Below are 22118 nucleotides of genomic sequence, written 5' to 3' on the forward strand. Positions count from 1 at the left end.
TAGTAATGCTGATCACCACTACATTTGGAAACACTGATTAATGTATGATGCCCGGATCAAAAGGTCATTTCATCAGGAAATTAAAAAATGAAATGTATTACAGTTCGGGGATTTTTTTTCTTGCTATCACATCTTAAGTCTCTTAGCCCAACCTGACTTTTCAAATGAAGGGTCTGCATCAAATGATTAGACATCTTGCAAAATGCCTGCCCCTTGATTGAAGTGAAGGTATGGTGCTCTGTAAGGGTCAATGTGGTAGTATCAAGTTAAGTTAGGATTTGGTTTCAATCTTATTTCTTTTTATTGCTCATGCAGTAATGAATGAAGGGGGAATTTCCCTCACAGGAGGGTAGGGTTTTTCAGAGGGATGTGCTGGCTAACCGCTGCCCAGGCTGGGCTTCCGGCTCTGGGGCAACAAGAGCCTGCTGGTACCCATCACGTCCGGCAGCACCACCACTATCACCCCTCTCCAGACACTGTGTCAGGATACTGTGGTGGCAAAGCCCTGGCCCTCTGTTCCTCCCCTTGTCAACAAACTGATGGATGAAGAGACGAGGAGAGGAGAAAAGACAGAAGAAAAGAGGCTTTATTGATGTGTAATGTGCCTGCAGCAACGACTATGAAGAATGATTGTTTTTCGGGGGCTGAATTAAGAATGAGGGGTTAGAATGAAAGAGAAAAGGAAGGTGATAAAAGAGTAACACGGGACAAAGAGTGGGTCTTAGGGATTTATTTTCATATCAGCAATGAATTGATTTCAAGCTAATGAGATTGCATGTAAGAGGTTCTTCATTGTCCAGCACCTTTGAAGAATATTTCTCAATGACAGAAACTGTATCAAGGCTAATGGGACAATGTGTTTATTCCATAATAAACCAACTGCAGATTTAACCAGTTATCTTCAGCTAAAATAAAGCTTTCCTTTGACTCTGCAATATGTTCAGGAGCCACCAGGGGGCAGAACATGAAGCCTTTCTCCTTTCAAACTTGCCCTGCGTTCCAATCCCCATACTTCCCTATTATTTAGTATGCCAGAAATAGATTTAGGATGTCCCAATACATGCACGTCAATTGTAGTATGCTGAATATACATAAATGCCCTACTAACTCCAATGGCATTTTGGAGTATTTGTCTTTATTCCTGACATTTTTCAACATAATGAAAAAAATAACTTCTTTGTCTGATTTTCTTTCTCTCCTGTGGCCCTTAAACTCTTCTGTACTTTAGTATGTAGTGTAGTAAAAAGAAAGAGTATGTGGTTTGGAACGCAGGGATTATATTTTTTCTCAAGTGAGGCAACACACACACACACACACACACACACACACACACACACACACACACACACACACACACACACACACACACACACACACACACACACACACACACACACACACACACACACACAGACTAAATTAAATGAGAAAGCTGATATGTATAATAATGGCTCATATGGGTGATTGATCTTGATTATGGTTTCAGCTGACTGCTGTGTGTGTGTCTAGTATAAGTGTGAGACAGAGAACAGAGGGAAGAGGAGCTTGTGGCTGCAAAAACAATAATTAAGGCCAGCAACCGTCTTTGATGAAAGCCATTCTCATTTCTAATGTTCACTTGTTTTGATGAAGTCAAGCGCATCATTCAACTCTCTATCTGCTGAGAGATCCACTGAGTGTCCTGTGTGTGTGTGTGTGTGTTTGCCACGGACACACACACACACACACAATCACACACACACACACACACACACACACACACACACACACACACACACACACAGGCATGTCAGAGTGTGTGTATAAGTGGTGTATGTGAAATACCGTGGCTGGTCGGGAGCCTGCCTGCGGTGTGTCTGTGTGTTTGGATCAGAGCCCGCTGAGCCCCCTCAGGCCCTGCGCCCCCTCACACTGGTTAATATTAGACGCCCTGCTTGTTGGAGAGACTGACAGCTCATTGTGAAAGCTGCAAAAATAGGTGCAGCCATTGACACACTCTCACTGACCATTCCCACACACACACACACACAAGCACACACACACACACACACACACGCACACACACACACACACACACACACACACGCACACACACACACACACACACAGCAAATCTAAACTCCCAGAAAAGCCTCTGTGAAGCGCGGCCAGAGAGGGAGTCGCCCGCCTGACGCCAACTCCAAAAAGCAGGTTAGGTCTGAGTGTGTGTGTGGGTGTGTGTGTGTTCACCTTGATAGTAGTGGGCAGAGGGTGGTTTCGTGGTATGATGAGATGGCTAAAGGTCCTGACGGTCAGCATCAGTGTGTCAATCTTGAAGCTGGGAAAGTATGAGCTAGGTAAGGTGAGAAAAATGTCTTCTCTCAAAACTGGGCTTCTGTCTGTTCAGTGTCAAATGGTGGGCTTTGGGTTTGGCTCTTTTAAAACAGTTGGAGGCAGTACACATGGTCTGTGGGTTGACATAAATTACTTTTATCCATCCATCTATCTATCTATCTATCTATCTATCTATCTATCTATATATCTATCTATCTATCTATCTATCTATTTGTTTCCTGTATGAGAGTATTGAGAGAAACCACTTGATAAACTAAATAATATTGTAATTTGTAGTGCGAGTGAATGTTTACACGTTTTTTTCCTTTTTTGAATCAATTAGCTGCCATTTGCATTTAGCTGAGGAGTGACATGAACAGTGCTCTATGCAGTGTCACACAATGACTTAGACATCCAAACTGCAGTTGCCATGATTACAGTAATAATGTAGTCGAGCACATGTTACTGTTTTTCTTTTGTTGCATTGTTATCTTTAGGATGTTCCTGCAAAGTTCCTGGGTCTTGTCTTCATCTCCACCCTCTTGAAGGAGTAGCGTTCTCCAGTCCGTCCGTCTGTCAGGATGTACCAGGTGCCCCAGTAGATACCGTTGGTGACCCCAGTGTAGCGGCCACCGTGATACCTTCCATTCAGGTTTGCAGCGAGGCAGGCGTCAAACCACCAGCCTGCGCCGTAGTAATGCCCACAGCTTCCAGCAGTGTAGCGGTCGTGGTCTCGGTCTGCTGTGCTGAAGGATCTGCCGTCGTGGTTGTAGCGTTTGCTGTAGCTCAGCGCGTTGCCCGCGTCACCCGAGTACTCCCGCGCTGTCAGACGAAACCTGGAGAGAGAGAAATAACGTGACACATAGGTTGAGTCAGGGTTGTGTTCAACTACTTAGTGTATATGTGTGTACTGTCTGGGGAACAACAAAACAAACACACACAACCATGCTTTCACTGATCTCACTGGTATGATACCACAACCAGACCAATTAGGGGTACAGGGCCGTCAGCTCTGATGCTTGGTATCTTTTCACTGTATGAATGTATCAAATAAGCTTAAAGACCTGCTTCACTGGTGGACATATGAAGGTGTATTGAACTCTGAGATCCTATGTAGTATAATTGTGCAAACATTATAGAAATCGGTTCATCCTAGCCTGAGGAAGGGCACAAAGACTGTTTTACTATCTCACTGTCATTTTAAAATTTAGGATTAGGATTACAGTTTTTCTCAGTGGCTTTGGTGCTTTTCTCAGATCAGAATGAAAATTCTCATAACTATTAGTTCAACCTCCGCAACATTTAGTCATTTGAGCACATCATAGTAGCAATTTCTCCTTCCTCTGAACAAATTGCAAATGCTTTTGGACATGTATCAGTTGCTTTCATACAATTCTCTGCTGTTTTATAACATTGTCATTTGCTTATGTCATGTCAGTCAAAATGAACTATACTTATGGATGCTGAATAGTCGTTCCCAATAAAACTAATAGTCTTCATTTCATTGCTTGAGTCATTACATACAAAATTGTTGAACTAGTTATCAAATTCTGTCAAGCAAATTTTATACCTTTTCTTTATCATAGATACTTTCCTCGCTGTATTGCAAGGGATAATATCCGTTGTGATGTAGATGAAAATATGTGGCCAGACAGACAGGAACGTCTGGATGTGCCAGAATGATTTACCTATATATGTCCAGTTACAATATGTCCTGTTATATTGTTCACATTTGTGCACAGCTCTACCAAAAGGGTGTTTTTTATGTTTGTTCTAAATAAGTGATTTTTCTTTTGCACAATGCTGTAGAATTGCAAAGAGCATATACAGTAAAAATGTGAAACATACGTATTCAGTGTCTTGTACTCACTTACTCCCCTAACTACAGCAATGTGTAACTTTACTGTAGTTTTCAAATGGCTGTACAAGTAGTGTATAGTGCTGTCTTGAGCATGTTCAGGTAGTGTCACCGAGTTCTGACCTTTTTTTTGCATTGGAAAACACTGAGAGAATAAACTGTCATAATGAAAACATGAGAAAGCCATTTGACTATCTTGTTCATAAACGATGGTGTCAAGACTTCTCATTTTGATGACACTGGCAGTTTCATTGACATGAATACTTGCTTTTGAGGAATAGACTATCCATTTTGAGCAAGTGACGTACTTTTGCAGGTTATCCACTAGGTTTTGCAGTTTGCACTAATTGTTTTGAGAAATGCACTAACTGCTGTGCAAATGTTAATAGTGATGTGAGAAAAGCACCAAAGCGACTGAGAAAAACTGTAACAGGACAGCTGGGCCAAGGGACTGAGGGGGAAAAAACTCATTCATTATATTATAATAGCGATTTTATAATGATAGAACGCCGGTGAATATGGGTGAAGAATTCCTATAAAAGTCACACCTTGCAAGTTATAGAATCCGGCAAGCGCACTCTTTTTTGTGTACCTTATTGTAAAGTGTTACCAGTGTTTCCTATTTTTAGTCAAGACTGTCATAGTGACATATTTAACAGGTAGACACAAGTTTTCTTTGGGCTCAAACATTTATACAATAGCTTTTGCACAAAGTGTCTGTCTGTGCCTCTGTGCAATGTGTCTCACCTCTGTGCCTCTGAGGCCACTTTGAAGGTGTTGTAGATCGCATGGCGCTTCTGCTGGTGCCAGTCCTCCAGCTCCACGCGGAGTTGGTGTTGCCCGGTGGAGGTGAGGGCCCACAGGGCCGCATTCCCCAGCCAGTGCTCTCCCTGCGGGCTGCCAAAGCCCTCGCGGTATTCCTGCCATGTCCTGTTGAAGTCCGTCGAGCCGTCCTGCCGATTCTGGATCACCGTCCAGCCGCCGCCCGCCGTCTCCATGTCACATTTAGCCTGAACCCAAAACAAAGACTTTGATATCGTAAAGCCCAGCCTTTAATGATCCCCACAGATAGCGTAGACATCTCTAAAAAAGAAGGGGACAAGGGTGGGGAGGGTTCGTCTGTGTGTGTTTTTATGAGTGTGGTGAAATCTGAAATACCTCCAATGCCGGCCTCTGCAGGTCAGGCTGGATGGTGTAGATTCCGTTCTCTTTGATCCCGAGCCTGTAAATCTCTGCACAGTCCTGAGGATGTAACCTCTCCAAGGGGGCGACTGAGAACCACATACACACACACAAAGTACAATTTTTGTATTTCACTTGTAAATCAACTATACTGTAGGAGCCTAAATGCCTATTCGCTCTATTTAAGTTAATTGTGGTCATTTCGAATATATAGTATCTTATTTTGAAATTCATTCACATTATTTTGGTGTAACTGACATTTGGATAACTTTATTTTGAAGTGTTAGAAAAAACTTTATTGTGTTAACTACCTGGGACAGACAGTCAGGATTACAAGCGTGGAGCCACACAGTTTTTTGACCTCCTCTCGCTCTCTCTCTCTCTCTCGCTTCTCTCTTTGTTATATCTCTCCATTACATTGTGGAAAAGGATTTTTTGTATGTTGCTTTGGACAATTAAACCTTTAAACGTTACGTCGTGGTCCCGTGGATTTCTTTTGGATAATGGATGATATATGTTTCGAGGGAAAAACGGAGCGTCAAGCTGGAGCTTCACCAATTAAGGCCAATTGATCCTACATATACCATAGACGGATTATGAGATAATGGGCCCCTGGGCACAAACTCTTAATGGGCCCCCCACTCCTCCCTATCCAGTAAGGTACACTGACTTTTCCACAGATACATACAATTAATGCCAAAAACATATTAAGGAAATCAGTGTTTCCCACATGATTTTGGGATACTGTTGGAGGGACCCTGGTCCTTGTTGGGGGGTTCGGAGGCATGCCCCCCCCTGATTTTTTTTTACCTTTTTAAAGTAAAATGCATCAATCTGGTGCACTTTGAGAGGAAATTTTAGAGGCTATATGAAATCCTGAGATGCAGTAGGAACATTATTTTTCTGATTTTTCTTAAACAGACAGCACGCTTTACTCTGCAACTGTAAAAACAGTACAGTAGATTGGTCTGCAGACCCATGTTCTATGATGGAGGGGCCCATTTCAACAGATAAAGGGTGGATAGCTACTTTATATAAACAGTATATCATTTACATATAGAAAGCTCATTTCTGTATGTGTGAGGCCCCTCATGAAGCCCCTTAGACAGAGCTACTAATGCTGTTGTTTTTAACTTGCTTTTGTATTTCTCCCCTACTAGTTGAGGGGCCCATGATGATTTCTATCTTGTTACATTTTAATGAGTATCCTTATATTTAGGCTATTCCTTTTTGGACCCTGTTATTGACATGAGTGACTGAGCTCTTTGACTATGCAACATGAAAAGTTACTATCAGTATCTCTGGCTTAGGGCCCCCCTAAGCCCTTGGGCCCCTGGGCCTGTGCCTTGTGTGCCCGTGCAGTAATCCACCCCTGTTCCTTACCTGTGGGTGGATATTGGGTGATGCTCTTCAGGAAAAGCAGCAGGTCTTTCTCCCCCTCTCTTCCCACAGCGGCACTCTCTGTCCACCCAGAGAGAGAGAGAGAGAGAGAGAGAGAGAGAGAGAGAGAGAGAGAGAGAGAGAGAGAGAGAGACAGGGTTATCAGTGAGACATATTACACTGCTGTCAGAGGATAACATTAGAAGCGTTGTCTTCATATACTACACAGCAGGGTCCCAGTGTGTGCGATGACTCGTTAAAGCTTTTATTCACATTGGGAGCCATACTGTATGTGTGTCTGTACATAGAGGCTTTAACATCCTTCTCAGTGCAGTTAAATTCCTATGCACTCACCTATGACCGACACTTACCAGGCCTCATTGAGGTTCTGTTTACTATGTGTGGGGGGAGTGCCTCGCTGGCATTTGTGTGTGTGTGTGTGTGTGTGTGTGTACGTACGTACGTGCCTGCACGCATGTGTGTTTGGTGAGGAAGTGTGCATCTTCATCTTCATGGCCAACGAGCTGATTTGTAGATAGTCACTTAAATGAAAAGGTTTTCTGCATTTTTCTCAACTACAATTTAAGTAAAGTTTACATACCTTTCCAAGGCTTGATAAAAATTGTATTGCACATAACTTTTGGATATAATTTTAATAATTTACTACACATTACATGTTACAGATATTTTCTGTCTGTGGGTGTGTGTGTGTGCATGCAAGTCTCTGTGTGTGTGTGTGTGTGTGTGTGTGTGTGTGTGTGTGTGTGTGTGTGAGAGAGAGAGAGAGCGCATTTGTCTTTGTGTTGCGGAGTCAGGAATATAAATGTGTACTACTCACCCAGTCGTTTGGCCATGGCTCCAAGGGCCTGGCTGTGACAGTGGAGGTCACACTCTGTCAGTACAGCTGCCATCAGTGCCAGGATGGCCCCTAGAGAGCTGCTCTCCTGGCCCCCGTGACTCCAGGAAGGCCCTGTTTCTTGGAGAGAGCGCATGCAGCGCTGCAGCTGAACTAGACGCTCTTTGACACCTCCAGTCTGTAAGGATACTTCTTGATAAGGCGTTTAGTCACACACATAGACTGTATATGGCCACACATTTAGTCAGCCATCAATCCTCCCCTTTATTCATAACGTATATTTCATATTTGTAAATGTCGGTGAGTAAAATAGTTCTGCTTTTTAAGTAAAAGAAATGAAGCTGTGCTTGTGCATATCGAGCACCGGCTCAAATGCTAATCCACACACAAGACTCCCAGCTCAGTGGCATGTTTTGTGTTCCACTCAATCCATCTCTCACACTTACATCAGCGATTGTAGTCACGTCTCCCGTACACCTGTTGTTGCATGAGCTCAGCACAACCATATGATGAGGACACTTTTAAAGCAGGCCTAATTTTATCCCTTCTTTGATTGCTGACTGTTGTTGGCCCTGTGGCTGTTAGGTGGTGCCAAGTTTAGTGTCCCGACTGTCCCATGAGAGCGGACCTGCTGGCCTGTGGCTGACAGTACACTGCTCAGACTCCCTGGCATGTGTGCATGAACAGATCACGGCTCCAGCTCTACTCTGATGCATTTCATTGTTTCACTGCCGATAAATATCTGACTTTTAGACTGAAGAATAAGATGTTAACAAATGTTAGCTAGAAACAAATACGTCTCAGTTTTTTCATTTGGAAAAGTAAAGCATATGACCTCCCACAATGCTATGATGGATGTCACTTACCTTAGGCTGGATCTGGGGGAAATCCTGCTTGTGCTCCACCCTCCGAGGGACGTCTGAGACGGCTGGGAGAGAAGCCCCCATCCTGCATGCTGCTGTCCCAGTGTGGCCCTCACAGGCCCCGCTACCCACTCCTGCTCCGGCCCCAGGCTGGATGGGTACGGCCACTAGACTGTCCCTGCAGGGAGGCTTAGTGCAGGCCGGGGATGCGTCCGACGACAACAGTGCTCCCACATACAGTGACAGCAGAGGCAGCAAGCCGAGAGCACCGAATGGAATCATGGGAAAAAAATGCAGAAATGCCAGCTTGTCCTGACCTTTTGTCTTAAAATCCTGAGCAGTGGTCCACCTTTTTTTCATCCAGGAGGGAAGCCTCCTTCTTCCGAGCTGTGAGTTGTTTGGTCTTTGGTCGTTAAAAAAAAAAAAATTCTCAGCAAACTTTCACTTTTCTTTGTATTTCAATAGCTGCCTCCTCATGAGAAAAGTGTTGATCTTTCTATTGGTGTCCTTGCCTTTCTTTTTTTATAATGTCTTATCTTCTTTCATCCTCCTCTTCTTCTTCCTTTTTTTACTTAGTCCATCTCTCTCCTGGTAGTCCTCTGTCTCCTGCTCTCTCTCTGTTAGTGAGATAGCTTTGGCTCAGATTCCTAGATAACTGCGGCACTCTTTGCTGTCTGACACGGTCTAATGCACCCACCCCCTGATGCACACACACATGCACGCACGCACGCACACACACACACACACACACACACACACACACACACACACACACACACACACACACACACACACACACACACACACACACAAAGACAACACACACAATCTGTCCATCTCCTTAACTCATCTCATTCTCTCTTTCTCTAGACTCCCCCCCCGCCCCCACCACACACACACACAGGTGTTTGTTTACACACACATACACACACACACACACACACACACCAGTGAGTACAAATCTTGCACTGTCTTGAACTCATGTAGTTTAATAAAATGCCATAAACACTGATTCATAAGTTAATGGTCGGTTTTGGGAGATCTTCACCTGCCTCTGGTATTACACCTGTCTCACTTGCTGTATATTCACTCTAGAATCACTTCATTCATTCCTCTGGAGAAGCCCCATACCCAACCTGAACCCAATCTAACCTCCTCTCTTGCCAATGGACATGCATACGCGCCAATGTTTGTCGAGATGAAAATGCAGCAGATGCGTCAAGTATGCGACTCCTTCCCTCCTGTGTGCCATTTTGTCACTCACGTCCTTTTGTGTTGACCGAGTTTGTGTTTACAAACTGAGGTCCAAAGAGGCCATAAAGACTCCACATTCAATAGGTGTGAGAAGCCAGGAATTCCTCTGTAAACAGCAGTCATCAAGACCTGGCGGAGGCACACTCCTCCTAACAAGGAGCACAAACACACACACACACAGACACATTCACACATGATTGTGTAGCAGGACCAAATTTAAGATTAAGATGACATCCTTAATAGGTCCAGTCAGGAAAAAATAACCTCATTTATGCATTGACACTGGTGTTGGTGTGGGTTCTTTCAACAGTAAGATGTTAGAAAAAGAAGATTTTTTTTTGTTATTTTTATTCACATTCTTCTAACTCTGTGCATGAAATTTCTCCAATAAGATTTTTATACAGTGTATTTGTTATGTTTTGAATTTATCTATTTGATTTATTGCCCAAAATGGAATCAGATTTTTATGCCTCCAACACAAAAATAGAGTAAAACTGCACATCGTACGCATTAAGGGATATACGTAAATGTCATGCACAAGATAGTACTGTGCACATTCAAAGAAACACCAGATTTGTCTATAGTGAGCTTATTCAGATCAGTTTAATTTGGCTGCATCTGAAACGTTAACTTATAGTTTCAATTTATGACGAGCGATTCAGTCATGCTGAATATATGGTGTGTGTGTGTGTGTGTGTGTGTGTGTGTGTGTGCCACTGTGTCACTAATCAGAAAGCATCATCATAATTCTTTAAAGTAAAGAAAGTCTGTGGTTTCAAGTTGAGAATGACAGTTAAATTGGCATTATTTCAAATATCATAATAATGTCTAATAATAAGATGATAATAAAGCAATATCAGGTGTGCTTGGTTCATTCCCTAAAAATGAATTGACACTGACCTCTAGTGGTGGATCATCGCAGTTCTCCCTTTGGTCAATGACTCATTACAATCAACCAAACTGACTGTGCTATCATATCTCTAACTTGTTACTTTGACCATATAAATTGTATTGAAAAAATAAAAAGCATCATTGGTACCGTGAGGGGAGTGATTAAAGTAAGAAGGCCTCCTCTGCGTGCGGTGAAGTTGTTTGTATAGACACAAGACAGGCCTATACCAAGGGTCAGGAGATAGGCTTACACCATCATTGTGACAAAGCTCTAATCTGTTCTATTCATAGTTGGGGCATTGTCTAATATAAAGCCATCTTGTGTGACTACTCGTTGTTTCTTAACATTGAACAAACTCCATCTTAAAATGAGGATCATGTGATATAGGCCTAATGATCAAAAGCTCCAGAAAGGCTGTGATAAATTGGACTTCCACCAATTTTAAACATGAAGTAGGTTTTCTCTCCATGTGAAATGCTACTCAGCCAATTATATTAATACATTATGTTGCTAGGCATAGGCTAAATGTCAACCTGGGCGAAATTTGAACAGAACACGTAGGCTATGTGTCAAACTGGGGATGTGGGGAACATTGGGACACTAGAAAGTGAGCAGGCAAGTTTGGTAGGCTTCAAACTTAAAACCTTTGATTAAAGGCCTACTTCACCGGTTTGAATATGAAGGTGTATTGAATTCTGAGATCCTATGTAGTATAAATGTGCAAAAAAAAATTAAAATCGGTTCATCCTAGCCTGAGAAAAGGCAGAAAGAGTGTTTTTTTAACCCTATATTTCTCTTTCTCGTGACATCACAGAAAGAGAAATATAGGGTTAAAAAAAACGTACTTTGTAAATATTACTGTGATGTCACAGTAAAAGACATCACAGTAATATTTACAAAGTAAGTTTTTTTTTAACCCTATATTTCTCTTTCTGTGATGTCACGAGAAAGAGAAATATAGGGTTAAAAAAAACACTCTTTCTGCCTTTTCTCAGGCTAGGATGAACCGATTTCAATTTTTTTCGCACATTTATACTACATAGGATCTCAGAATTCAATACACCTTCATATTCAAACCGGTGAAGTAGGCCTTTAAGTCTTTTGTGAGTCTCCCAAACTTACAGGTCTCATTGAGGTTCTGTTTACTATGTTTGTGGGGAGTCAACACATGCAGGGACAAAGCTGAACCATCTCATGCCCTGCGTTCCAATACCCGTTCAACATGCCCTCGTTCACTTTCCCTAGGCACTTGCCCTCGGGGGAATCCCCGCCGCCATCTTAAGTGTCGTTCCAATTGTCTGGAAACTGAAGTGAACTTCGTGATATAGACCCTCGGAGGGCTGAGTGATCAAGTGAACATCCATGGCCACTCCGAGATGGATATCACCCACAGTGCATTGCAGTTCGTCTTCTTCTTCTTCTCCTTTTATTTTCCGGTATAGACTGTATGCTTTTAGGGACATCGCGGCCACCCGCAGGACAAATATATATATATAAATATATTCCAAAACGCCTCAATTAGGCTATCCTATTTCCATACGAACAATCCAGTGAATGTATTGCAGTTTACACATTGCTGCTATAACTCCGATGGCTGCCAATTAGAGGACTATTTAAAACAAATGTTTTTGGTTGAAACTAACATAAATAAGAAAATATGTCGGAGCAAACAATTTACATGTGTAAGTAACAATATCTTGATAATCTGAGTTACCGTGTCGAAATTCAATGTTTGTTATGCTATGGAAATGGCTTTCTGCAACATAGGCAGAGATTTTGAATCTCAATGAGTATATTCCTGGAAAAATAAAGGTTAATAAAAAAAATAAAATAAAAAAAAATAGGCTACCTTAGCAGAATGTTATAATTCTGTATTATTTGCATTCAGATTTAACTGACGGTCCATTGCGACTACAAGGGCAAGTGGGCAAGTGGGTTCCATTTAAATCCTTCGCTCCTCCCCCGCCCAGTCTCCCTCCGCTCTCCAAGTTCCCTCCGTGCAACGTATGCTGTTACGTCATACCAAGTGCTGAGGGTAAATGAACGAGGGGAAGTGCAACTACTATTGGAATGCAGCTATGAATTCACCTCTCTTTGGCCCATGTTGCATTGATGGGAAAAAAAACTAACTAATTTCTTAGCCTGATTATATAACCGCTTTTAATGTTTGAAATTAGTTAGGCCTATGTCTTCAGAAATAATGCAAATAATGCAAATTTGAAAGCCTATGATCAATAATAAAATATCAAAGTGGGCTGGAGTTATTGGTTAGCTGCGTGTGACGTAGGAGGCAGGCGTTGCTTTGGAGGAGGAAGTGAAAGGGGAACAGAGAAGCTGGGGATAGCAGATAGTTAGCTTACTGGCAGGCAACCGTTCAAGCAAAGTGCCAACATTTACACACTAGTTGCCTCGTCAGTTTACGACACTGTTTTAGTAAGTGTTAGCGCAAAGGGCAACACGTTTTTTTCTCTAAATTTGAAACCAGGTACTGCCAAATTAACGGTAACCAACGTCTTCACTGCCAGCGAGCTAGTAAGCTAGCTACCGTAACGCCTAGTTAGCCACTAACGCTAACTGTCCTGAACAATAACAGCTATTTAGCTCACTGACAGGTCGGCACCCTTCAAGAAGTCTCCGCTCCGGTGTATTACGAGTTGAAAGTAAGTACTTCAGACGACACCAGTATGTTTATAAGTGTGATATTTGCCCGCTCGTCAGTTCGTCAAGTGTCCCAATAACGCCGACGCGATAGCGGCTAATGATGGTGCAATGTTTTTCGAGAAGCTGTTGGCAAAAACAAGGCCGGTGTTGCTCCTTTCGGTCGACTCCGACAAGGGAGGGAAACCTGGGAGACGAGGTCGGTAATTCGATAGAAGCAATATTTTGCAAAATGTTGATAGAGTAGAGGAATTAGTGATTTATCTAATACTTTGTTTTTTATTTGGCGTTCTTGCATACGGAGACCTAGGGGGCTGCTTGCTAAGCCTCAGTCTACCCTCCACACTATACATTTCTCCGTGGGTTATATGTTTCTGACGTGGATGTGTTTTTTTGGTAGCATGTCTCTTAATGGTGACAAGTGGCAAGTGTTGTACGTGTCACCTCCTGTCAACAGGCTTGAGAGAAATGGACTGGATTTCTGCGGTAATTGTTGCTAGGCAGACCGACTATGTTTTTCAGACATTTTTGTTTTGGTTGTGACTCACAGGTCACGCAGGTACCTGGCACTCAGTTCAGATGTTAGATCATATTTACGTAATTTAGTCATCTGATGTGGCTACAACGCCCATTACTTGTGCCAAAAAAACACAGAAGTCCTGTATCTTCTTTCTTATTCAAGTGTTCAGACGAAACACTGACATCTTACTTTTTTCATCTAAGTTTTTAAATATTTTTACAAAATCCTGCTCATTATTTACAGCTTACTGTTAAGTTGTTAATGATCATTTGCAATAGTAGGCAAGTACTAAAGCGCACAAACCTATCTCTGATGATTACTAGATAGTGAAGTAGGCCTACATGCCTAGTAGTTAGTTAGCCTAGTTTTGATAAGCTCTTATTTTGTCACATCCTGAGTTAGCATGAATTGGTTGATTCTTTGAGTATAGCTGTTCACCACGAATGATATTCATTTGGGCTTTTCATGGTTAAACCGCTTGAAAATCTTTTCCACAGCTAACATTGTAGCATCCACAGACATCTGGGTCTAATTTTACGCTGCGGCTCAACAGTGTACCTTCCAGTTGGTCCACTCAGTACTGGAGCACTTCAGTGTTTATGGTTGAATGCATATATTTCTCTGTAGGATCATGCAGTTCTGAATGGCAACAACAGAGACTAAAAAAAATTATGACTGCATCATAGGATTGTTGAATGTTTTGTATAATACATTTATTTGCTGCAAATTACATTGTATGCTACTTAATAACACATACTTATGTTGTGCTTTGTCACATTAAGTCAAAGTTTTCGTTTATTGTTTTGAACATTCCAGTTTTACACTTTAGTTAACCCTGGGACACTAACCATTTGTTTACTAATGGCCAAACTTCATGACGTGTGGACATAGGTTGGAGAGCACATAGAAAACAACTTCATTCAGCCTCCCAAATGTATATTTAGTCCAGAGATTGTTTTTGTCCATGGGTATGCATGCATGCTCCATAGCGGAGGGTAGGTGATTTAGGAGCAGGAGGGGGAAAATGTGTCGGGGGACTTTGACTGCCACACTCGATACTTTTAAAAACTGATTTCTCAATACGGATCCAATTACAGTTCATTCTAATAGTATCTAGAGCAGTGAGCAGTTGCCGCCATTAGAAAACTAACTATTGGTATTCTCAAAAGTCATGCTGCCTATTTTATTAGTAACTACAGATAAATGCCATTGCTGCCCAGTCATCAGTTTAGACTCGTAAATAATCTAAATCAATGGAAAACTGTCTGATCATAGAGAATGGATGGAGAATACATCATAAGTTAATGACTGTGGCTTTGAAATGTTTTAAATGATTGGATTATGATAACAAATGAAGAAATAAATTGATAGATTTGTAATAGTCATAAACTAAGAATAAATGAATTGTTATATAAATATCCACAACCTAATATTTTATTTTTGTACTTCAGTTTGACAAAGAAGAAAAGCTTACACTATAGGGAAGTCTGCCTGTTTATGTTGGTGTATGAAGATAGTTATTGTAGCCTGTTAAATTGGGATAGTGCATTTTTTGTTTTGTTTGTGTTTTTAGTGAACCTCCAGTCAGAGAGGCGAGTTTGTCAAAGGTTAAAGATCTGATTGGAGTTTCTTCTGCAATCATGTGACTGTGTGGTCGTGAGCATGCCTAGACTTCAGTAGTGTGCTGTTGTTCATGCCTCTGTCAGCTAATCTGTGCCTCACAGTACGGTGGTCGATGGAGTGCCATTCAGAAAGAACACAAGTGTGCTCTCAAGTCTTTGTGTTTTTACAGACTTACCCTGCGTTCCAAGCCCCATACTTCCCTACTATTTAGTAGCCAGAAAAGTATTTAGGATGTCGCAATACATGCACGTCAATTGTAGTAGGCTCCAATAGCATTTTGGAGTATTCGTCTTTATTCTTGCCATTTCTCGACATAATGAAAAAAATCGTCCTTATCTGATTTTTTTCTCTCTCCTGTGGCCCTAAAACTCTTCTGTACTTTAGTATGTAGTATAGTAAAAAGAAAAAGTATGTGATTTGGAACGCAGGGTTAGTTTTGGAATTTGGATCCATTTTAAGGGCTTATGATTCAGCGCATCTGTTGAATTGAAAGATTAGTTTTTTCATCTTTTTGATTAAATGAAAATGATTAAGATGAACTTATTAAGTATTATAGATGTTTTTTTTTGGGTTAGACCAATTGGGTTGGTTGGATTGGTATGTCTAAAATGTATGTTGTGCTTTTTTGAGCATGATGTTGTTGACTTACTCGAAGACGTGGTGAGAAGTTTTCTGTTATTGCACAACAGGTTATTGCGTTTCACTGCCAAAACAGCATGAACGTAATTTAGTCTTTTCCCCAACTAAGGGACAGCATTGTTCATTAAAGGCATGTTGGCCTACGAATTGCATACAATATCACACTCGCAAATATATCTTCCTGTAATTGTCTGTCTGTCTGTCATTGCCATATATCCATTTGACCTAAGGCACTGTTCAGAACAACATTAGTGTTATGGTGAAACAACTCAGACAGCTGCTAGTGCTGCCAGTCTCACTGATAGTTTGCTTTCCTACAGTATTCTAAATGACAGTACGGACTGGTCTTCTTGTTAATAGCTTTTTACTGGACCGTTTACTTGGCACACATATAAGGTCAATGTTTGAGAAAAGATAAAGTAAACCTAAAATCAATGTTTATTTTAGTCAGTTTTGTGTATTTATGCCTGGATAATGTTCATAGATACCCATGTAGCTTACATTTCTAATATAAATTCCCTCTATGAAATGTGAAATTGTATCTTTGTCTGTCATACTGAAATTCTGGAACGGGAAATACCTTGAAAAAAAAGGAAGGCATAGAATGAATAAGGATTATCAGTTTGTTCTATATCAGTCATCCAACCATCAGGATTGTTGTCCTAATGTAGATTTTGTTTAATTCCAGGCAGCATGTCATTGGTCCTTTCTGGCATTTCTATTATCACAATGTTAAATTCCTCGCTTTTGTGGAAACGAGCGTGAATCTCCCGGCTGCATTTTTAGAAATGTTCTAAATGGATCTCATCTGCTATAGTGGGACAACCGTATATATATATATATAAGTCTATGGGGGACAACACATCATTTACTCACTTCCTTGGTTGGGCAATATCTCATATCTTTTCTCACTTCATTTTCACAAGAGATTTGGAGGAAATGACGACGTCACTGCAAACTGCATTTGAGCTTTCCGAGTTCGCACGGAATTTCACACCAGAATTTCAACAATAATTCATTACACGTTTTGAGAGAGAGAGAGAGAGAGATAGTGAATGATGTGTTCCTCGTGATTTGCCCAACAGCTTAGAAATCACATGACTGGAATGAATGGTATTCAAAGCTGATTGGTCCAGGGGCACACAACTTTTCACTCAAATATCTAGACTAGTGTTTTTTCCATAAGACCTGTCTGCATAGTAACTGATTTACCTTTTGTACTATTGATTGTATTGTCCTTGAACAGTAGGGAATTGGTGATTAGGTTGTGACGTGTAATGAAGATATTAGGAAAGGCTTGTGGGTGTTTTCTGTATGCTAAACCTCTTGCCCGTTGTCTTTTCTTTGTCGTTCTAGCTGTGGACAAAATGACCTCCAGGAAGAAAGTCCTCTTGAAAGTCATCATCCTGGGAGATTCTGGGTGAGTGGCAACATGGCATATTTCTCTTCCTTTGTGCAGCAATGCAGGCCTGTTCTAAGAATAGTTTGCTGGGAAAGAACCTAAATAGTTCTGATTCAAATCATTGAAGATCATAAAAGAATGAGTTCTACTTCCTTGTTGGCAGGAGTTATTACTCTGCCCTAAGCTGTCTCCAGGGAGAACTCTGCTCCTAACAAATATATAATAATATATTTAATTTATAAAGAGCTTTTCTCACACTCAAAGCGCTTAAATGATCCCCTACTTGTTGGTAGTACGCTTGTTATCTTTTGACCCAATAAAACGTAATCACTACAATTCTATTGAATACATTCACTGCACGGCATTGTCTGTGAAAATAAACTGCATTGTTATGCTAGGTCATTTTCTGTATTGGCCCCAACAAAAAGTAAGCGGCAATGAGAAAATGTAACTGTTCTCAAACAGTAGAAGTCTGTAATGTTGTAGTAAAAGGGAACATTAAGCCACAGCAATTTATGAAACTACAATTGGCATTAAATCCCAGGAAGTATCTGGTCACTTCCCACTATACGGGCGCCCGTTTCTCCTTTGCATTTCAAGTTCCTCATATTCAGATCAAACCCACATGAGATTACCTACATATGTGTCTCCAGCCCTTTTCCTCATGTGAATCAGGCTCCACACTGATCCACCCACTATGTCATGGTGTTATTACCTGAAGCTATTCGGTAGCAGCCAGAAAATAAATAATTAAATTAACTTTGAACGTCTCCTCAGGGACTCTCACATCTCTACAGTTCAAAATAGTTCTCTCTCTCTCACTCACTCACTCACTCACTCACTCACTCACTCACTCACTCACTCACTCACTCACTCACTCACGCACGCACGCACAGATCAGGCGGTTGCTGCACTGATTAAGGATCAGATAGAATTGGCTTGAGCCATTTCCTTCCTGTCGCTTTATATGTGACAGGAAAAACAATGGCTCGTCTCATTGGGATTTTAGTGACACTTCAGTTGCCACTTAGACAATGCATTCTCCTAAGGGATGATTATTTCTTTCATCCCTCATGCTTATTAGTTGCATTTACAGTTGGATGTTTTGAGGTGAGGAGACCTACCTGTTAAGCCCAAGACTCATGATTGATTGATTCCATCCATATATAAGCGAGACTTAAATGAATCAAATTACTACACATTTCAATTCACACTAGCCATCAGTCGACCTGTATCACATTTTTATTTTGCTCTGTCTACCATCTGCCATGTGTTATCCTGCTGTCTCCTCACAGTGTTGGAAAGACTTCCCTAATGAACCAGTATGTCAACAAGAAGTTTAGTAACCAGTACAAAGCTACAATAGGAGCAGACTTCCTGACCAAGGAGGTGATGGTGGATGACCGGCTCGTTACAATGCAGGTACAGCACATTGGAAATGGAAAAGCTTACTTTCTGGAGAGAAGAAAAAAACTCTACAAGCACATTCTTATTTGTAACTTTACTTTTACTAGATCCTTTCAATGACATTAGTGTTTGCATTTATCTCCATGGTTTTATATATTGGTCGTTTTTTTTTGTTTTTTTATCTGTTCTGTAATATTTTACCATCGACTTACTTTAAAAGCAACATCTCTCTGTGTGGTTGTCTAGATCTGGGACACAGCTGGCCAGGAGAGGTTCCAGTCTTTGGGTGTGGCGTTCTACCGCGGAGCCGACTGCTGCGTGCTGGTGTTTGATGTGACCGCGCCCAACACCTTCAAGACACTGGACAGCTGGAGGGACGAGTTTCTCATCCAGGCCAGCCCTCGAGATCCAGAGAACTTCCCTTTCGTGGTGCTAGGCAACAAGATTGACTTGGAGAATAGACAGGTGGGTGTGAGTGGAAAATGGTAAATGCACTCCATTTATATAGCGCTTTCTCCCTGGTTTTTCAGACTCAAAGCGCTTTACATTGTTTTGTACACATTCACCCAATCACACACACATTCATACACCGATAGCAGCAGCTACCACGCTAACTTTCGGGAGGAATTTGGGGGGTTCAATGTCTTCTTGCCCAAGGACACTTCGACATGTGGCGCAGAAACGGGGCATTGAACTACCGACCCTGCACTCCAGTGCCCTTCTGCCCTACCCACTTCGCCACATGCCTCCGCATTGGACCTAATTTGAAATCATTACCCATCCTGCATTACAAATGTCAGATCCCTTAAATACCAGGGCCCCAAGTCCAGTGTCCACCCCAAGAGACTGTCTGTGCGCTGTTTTCTTTTCCTCTGACTTGTATGCTTACCTGAGTATTGGGCTGGAACCTGTTTTGGAATGCTTCTGAGCACAGAGCAAAACTCACTTTACCTTTGCAAAGCTTCTGTGGCGTCAGTAACGTTCAGTACTCAGTCATGTATTAAAGTAAAGATTGGTGTTTTTATACTCACTCTTTGAGTATGGCTTCATAATAGCATATTTGTGTCTTTTATCAGATCACATTTAGGACACTGTGATAGATGGTGTGCATTCTAAGGCGACTTAAAGCCCCTGTGCTGCTTCATTGTCCTGATAGTCCATAAGGAAGGACATTGGAATCTGAAAATTACTATATTAAAAATGATTTTTCTTCATACTGTAGACAGCCTGGAATCCAACCTCTCATTTCATATTTCATCTTCCTATTGATGAATCTCTTCCTCTTTGTGCTCACAGGTAACCACCAAACGGGCCCAGGCTTGGTGTCAGAGCAAGAACAGCATCCCCTACTTTGAGACCAGCGCCAAAGAAGCCATAAATGTAGAACAGGCATTCCAGACAATTGCACGTAACGCCCTCAAACAAGTGAGTATCAGTTGCTTGAGAAAAGAATGAAACATTGAAGACTGTTGGATTTGTGCTTTATGTTGTCTTGTTTGTTTTGAAAATGTTCTCTTATTCTGACGATGTTTTCTTTCTTCTCTTGTGCCCGTCAGGAGACAGAAGTGGAGTTGTATAATGAATTCCCCGAGCCCATAAAACTGGGAAACACAGAGCTAAAATCTTCAGGAGAAAGCTGCAGCTGCTAAGGGGACAACTTGGACCATCTTCTCTCTTGGCTTTCTGAAACAACCCCGTCTCTGGTTACATCACCTGAAAACCTCGCTCCCAGGGATTGGACTTCCCTACTGGTCTTCCTCCTTCACAACCACTGTTCATTCCACCGACACGACCCCCTCACGCAGATTGCTGCACATGGATGTACCCCTATCCCCACGAACACACACACACACACACTTAGTACACACACTTAGTACACAAATGAATACACTAGCGTACTCTCCTAAAAATACGCTGATAAATCCAGTGCCCCCAAAGATCACACGAGAGAAGAATGAATCCCCTTTCCGACCGATAGTGACTCGTCCACCCATTTTTTTCTGACTGTGGCCCCTGACTTTCACACTGGTGGGCAAGATGGAGCCAGGTTCAAAGAGTGCAATCTGGAACTCTAGCTGGACTGGCTGTCGCTCTGTAATGTGAGATTATGTTGGCTACCGTCAGCATCCCGTGTATCTGTCTATCTGTGTATCTTTCTCTTTGTTTTGTTTTGCCTTTATTTCAAGAAATAGTCGAGTTTAACTCTATATATAAATATATTTTAATTGGCCCATGCTATTTCTCACGCCAATCTGAAACACATACTTGTTTTTTTGCACTTTCTTTTTTTCTATGTTTTTGCCTTTTAATGTTATAGAGGGATGACTGATTTTGGGCAACATCTGCTACCATATGCCTTTTGGTAAGCTTCAAATTATACTTCCTTGCTAGTTTTTCCTATCAATCAATCCCTGAGAATCTGTTTAACACTTAGGTGATGTATTACCCTTTTCCCTGAGAGGTTGTGCGATATTGGGTTTATAACTGCCTCACACTGCAGAAGAAGTGTTCCTAAGTAGACAATAAGTGAAAGCTGACAAAACAGCCTCAGTGTAAAACATGGATTAATTCCTTGATATATTAATATTTGCCTTTTATGTAACATTAATTGTATTACTGCTGTATGTGTTATGTCCTTCATCAGACATCTTTCAAATGCTATGAAATTACAATACGTGTCACCCAACACAGCATACACCTGTCATCTGTCATGTCTTTGTTATTGCTGTTCTCGCTATCTGCTTGTAGCTCAGGTTGGCAAAGTACTTAATATTTTTAACAGATTGTGCATTACGGTGTATAGATGGTAAAGGTAAATGGCTGATGGATTGAACTGAAATGGATAGTCTCTCTTTCCATTATAAAACTGAAGATTCAACTTTTGGCCCTGGTATTACTCCTCCTCCTTATTGGGAAAAAAAATCACTGCGATGCCAATGATGTTGTCAAAGAAAATTGGGACGTCAAATAATAAAACTCTTGAATATATCAAAGGCCTACCATTATGTGTCTCAATTTATATATTTTTTTTCTTACTTTTATTAACGCATCCAGACACTGCTTAACATACAGTAGCCTACATGGTGAAAAACGGATTATTTTGTTTTTGACATTTGTAGGTTTTCAAATATTATTTGAAATATGAAATATGTGTGATACAATGCTTGGACAAACTATTTAGTGGAAAGTAAGAGTCATGCATCCTATTCATTTTGATGTGTTATCGTATGAAACGGAAGGTTAACTTATAACCTAACCAAAGTGAATCATG

General features: G+C 41.3%; 2 protein-coding genes across 2 annotated transcripts; one reads left to right on the forward strand and one right to left on the reverse strand.

Moving 5' to 3' along the window:
• Nucleotides 1–2806: 2806 nt before the first annotated feature.
• On the reverse strand, nt 2807–8734 carry LOC307249792 (fibroleukin; the record flags this gene model as incomplete). The annotated part of the gene is made up of 6 exons (XM_080026644.1): nt 2807–3149; nt 4919–5181; nt 5330–5442; nt 6737–6814; nt 7572–7767; nt 8456–8734. The coding sequence occupies 6 exons, from the start codon at nt 8732–8734 to the stop codon at nt 2807–2809; spliced, it is 1272 nt and encodes a 423-aa protein (XP_079882770.1).
• Nucleotides 8735–12919: 4185 nt separating this feature from the next.
• Nucleotides 12920–21829, forward strand: LOC307249024 (ras-related protein rab7-like). Its single transcript, XM_080025619.1, has 6 exons — nt 12920–13258; nt 17395–17458; nt 18736–18862; nt 19094–19312; nt 20144–20272; nt 20404–21829. The coding sequence occupies exons 2-6, from the start codon at nt 17406–17408 to the stop codon at nt 20494–20496; spliced, it is 621 nt and encodes a 206-aa protein (XP_079881745.1). The 5' UTR covers nt 12920–13258; nt 17395–17405; the 3' UTR covers nt 20497–21829.
• The last annotated feature ends 289 nt before the right edge of the window (nt 21830–22118 follow it).

This window comes from Ammodytes marinus (genome assembly GCF_949987685.1).
Source record: "Ammodytes marinus genome assembly, chromosome: 4".
NCBI classification, from domain to species: domain Eukaryota; kingdom Metazoa; phylum Chordata; class Actinopteri; order Uranoscopiformes; family Ammodytidae; genus Ammodytes; species Ammodytes marinus.

Excerpts from the sequence above, each read along its gene's own strand:
- LOC307249024 (XM_080025619.1), top strand. The coding sequence starts at position 17,406 with ATGACCTCCAGGAAGAAAGTCCTCTTGAAAGTCATCATCCTGGGAGAT. Across the intron at positions 18,863-19,093 it reads ACCGGCTCGTTACAATGCAG|ATCTGGGACACAGCTGGCCA; the intron begins GTACAGCACATT and ends GTGGTTGTCTAG. Across the intron at positions 20,273-20,403 it reads CACGTAACGCCCTCAAACAA|GAGACAGAAGTGGAGTTGTA; the intron begins GTGAGTATCAGT and ends TGTGCCCGTCAG.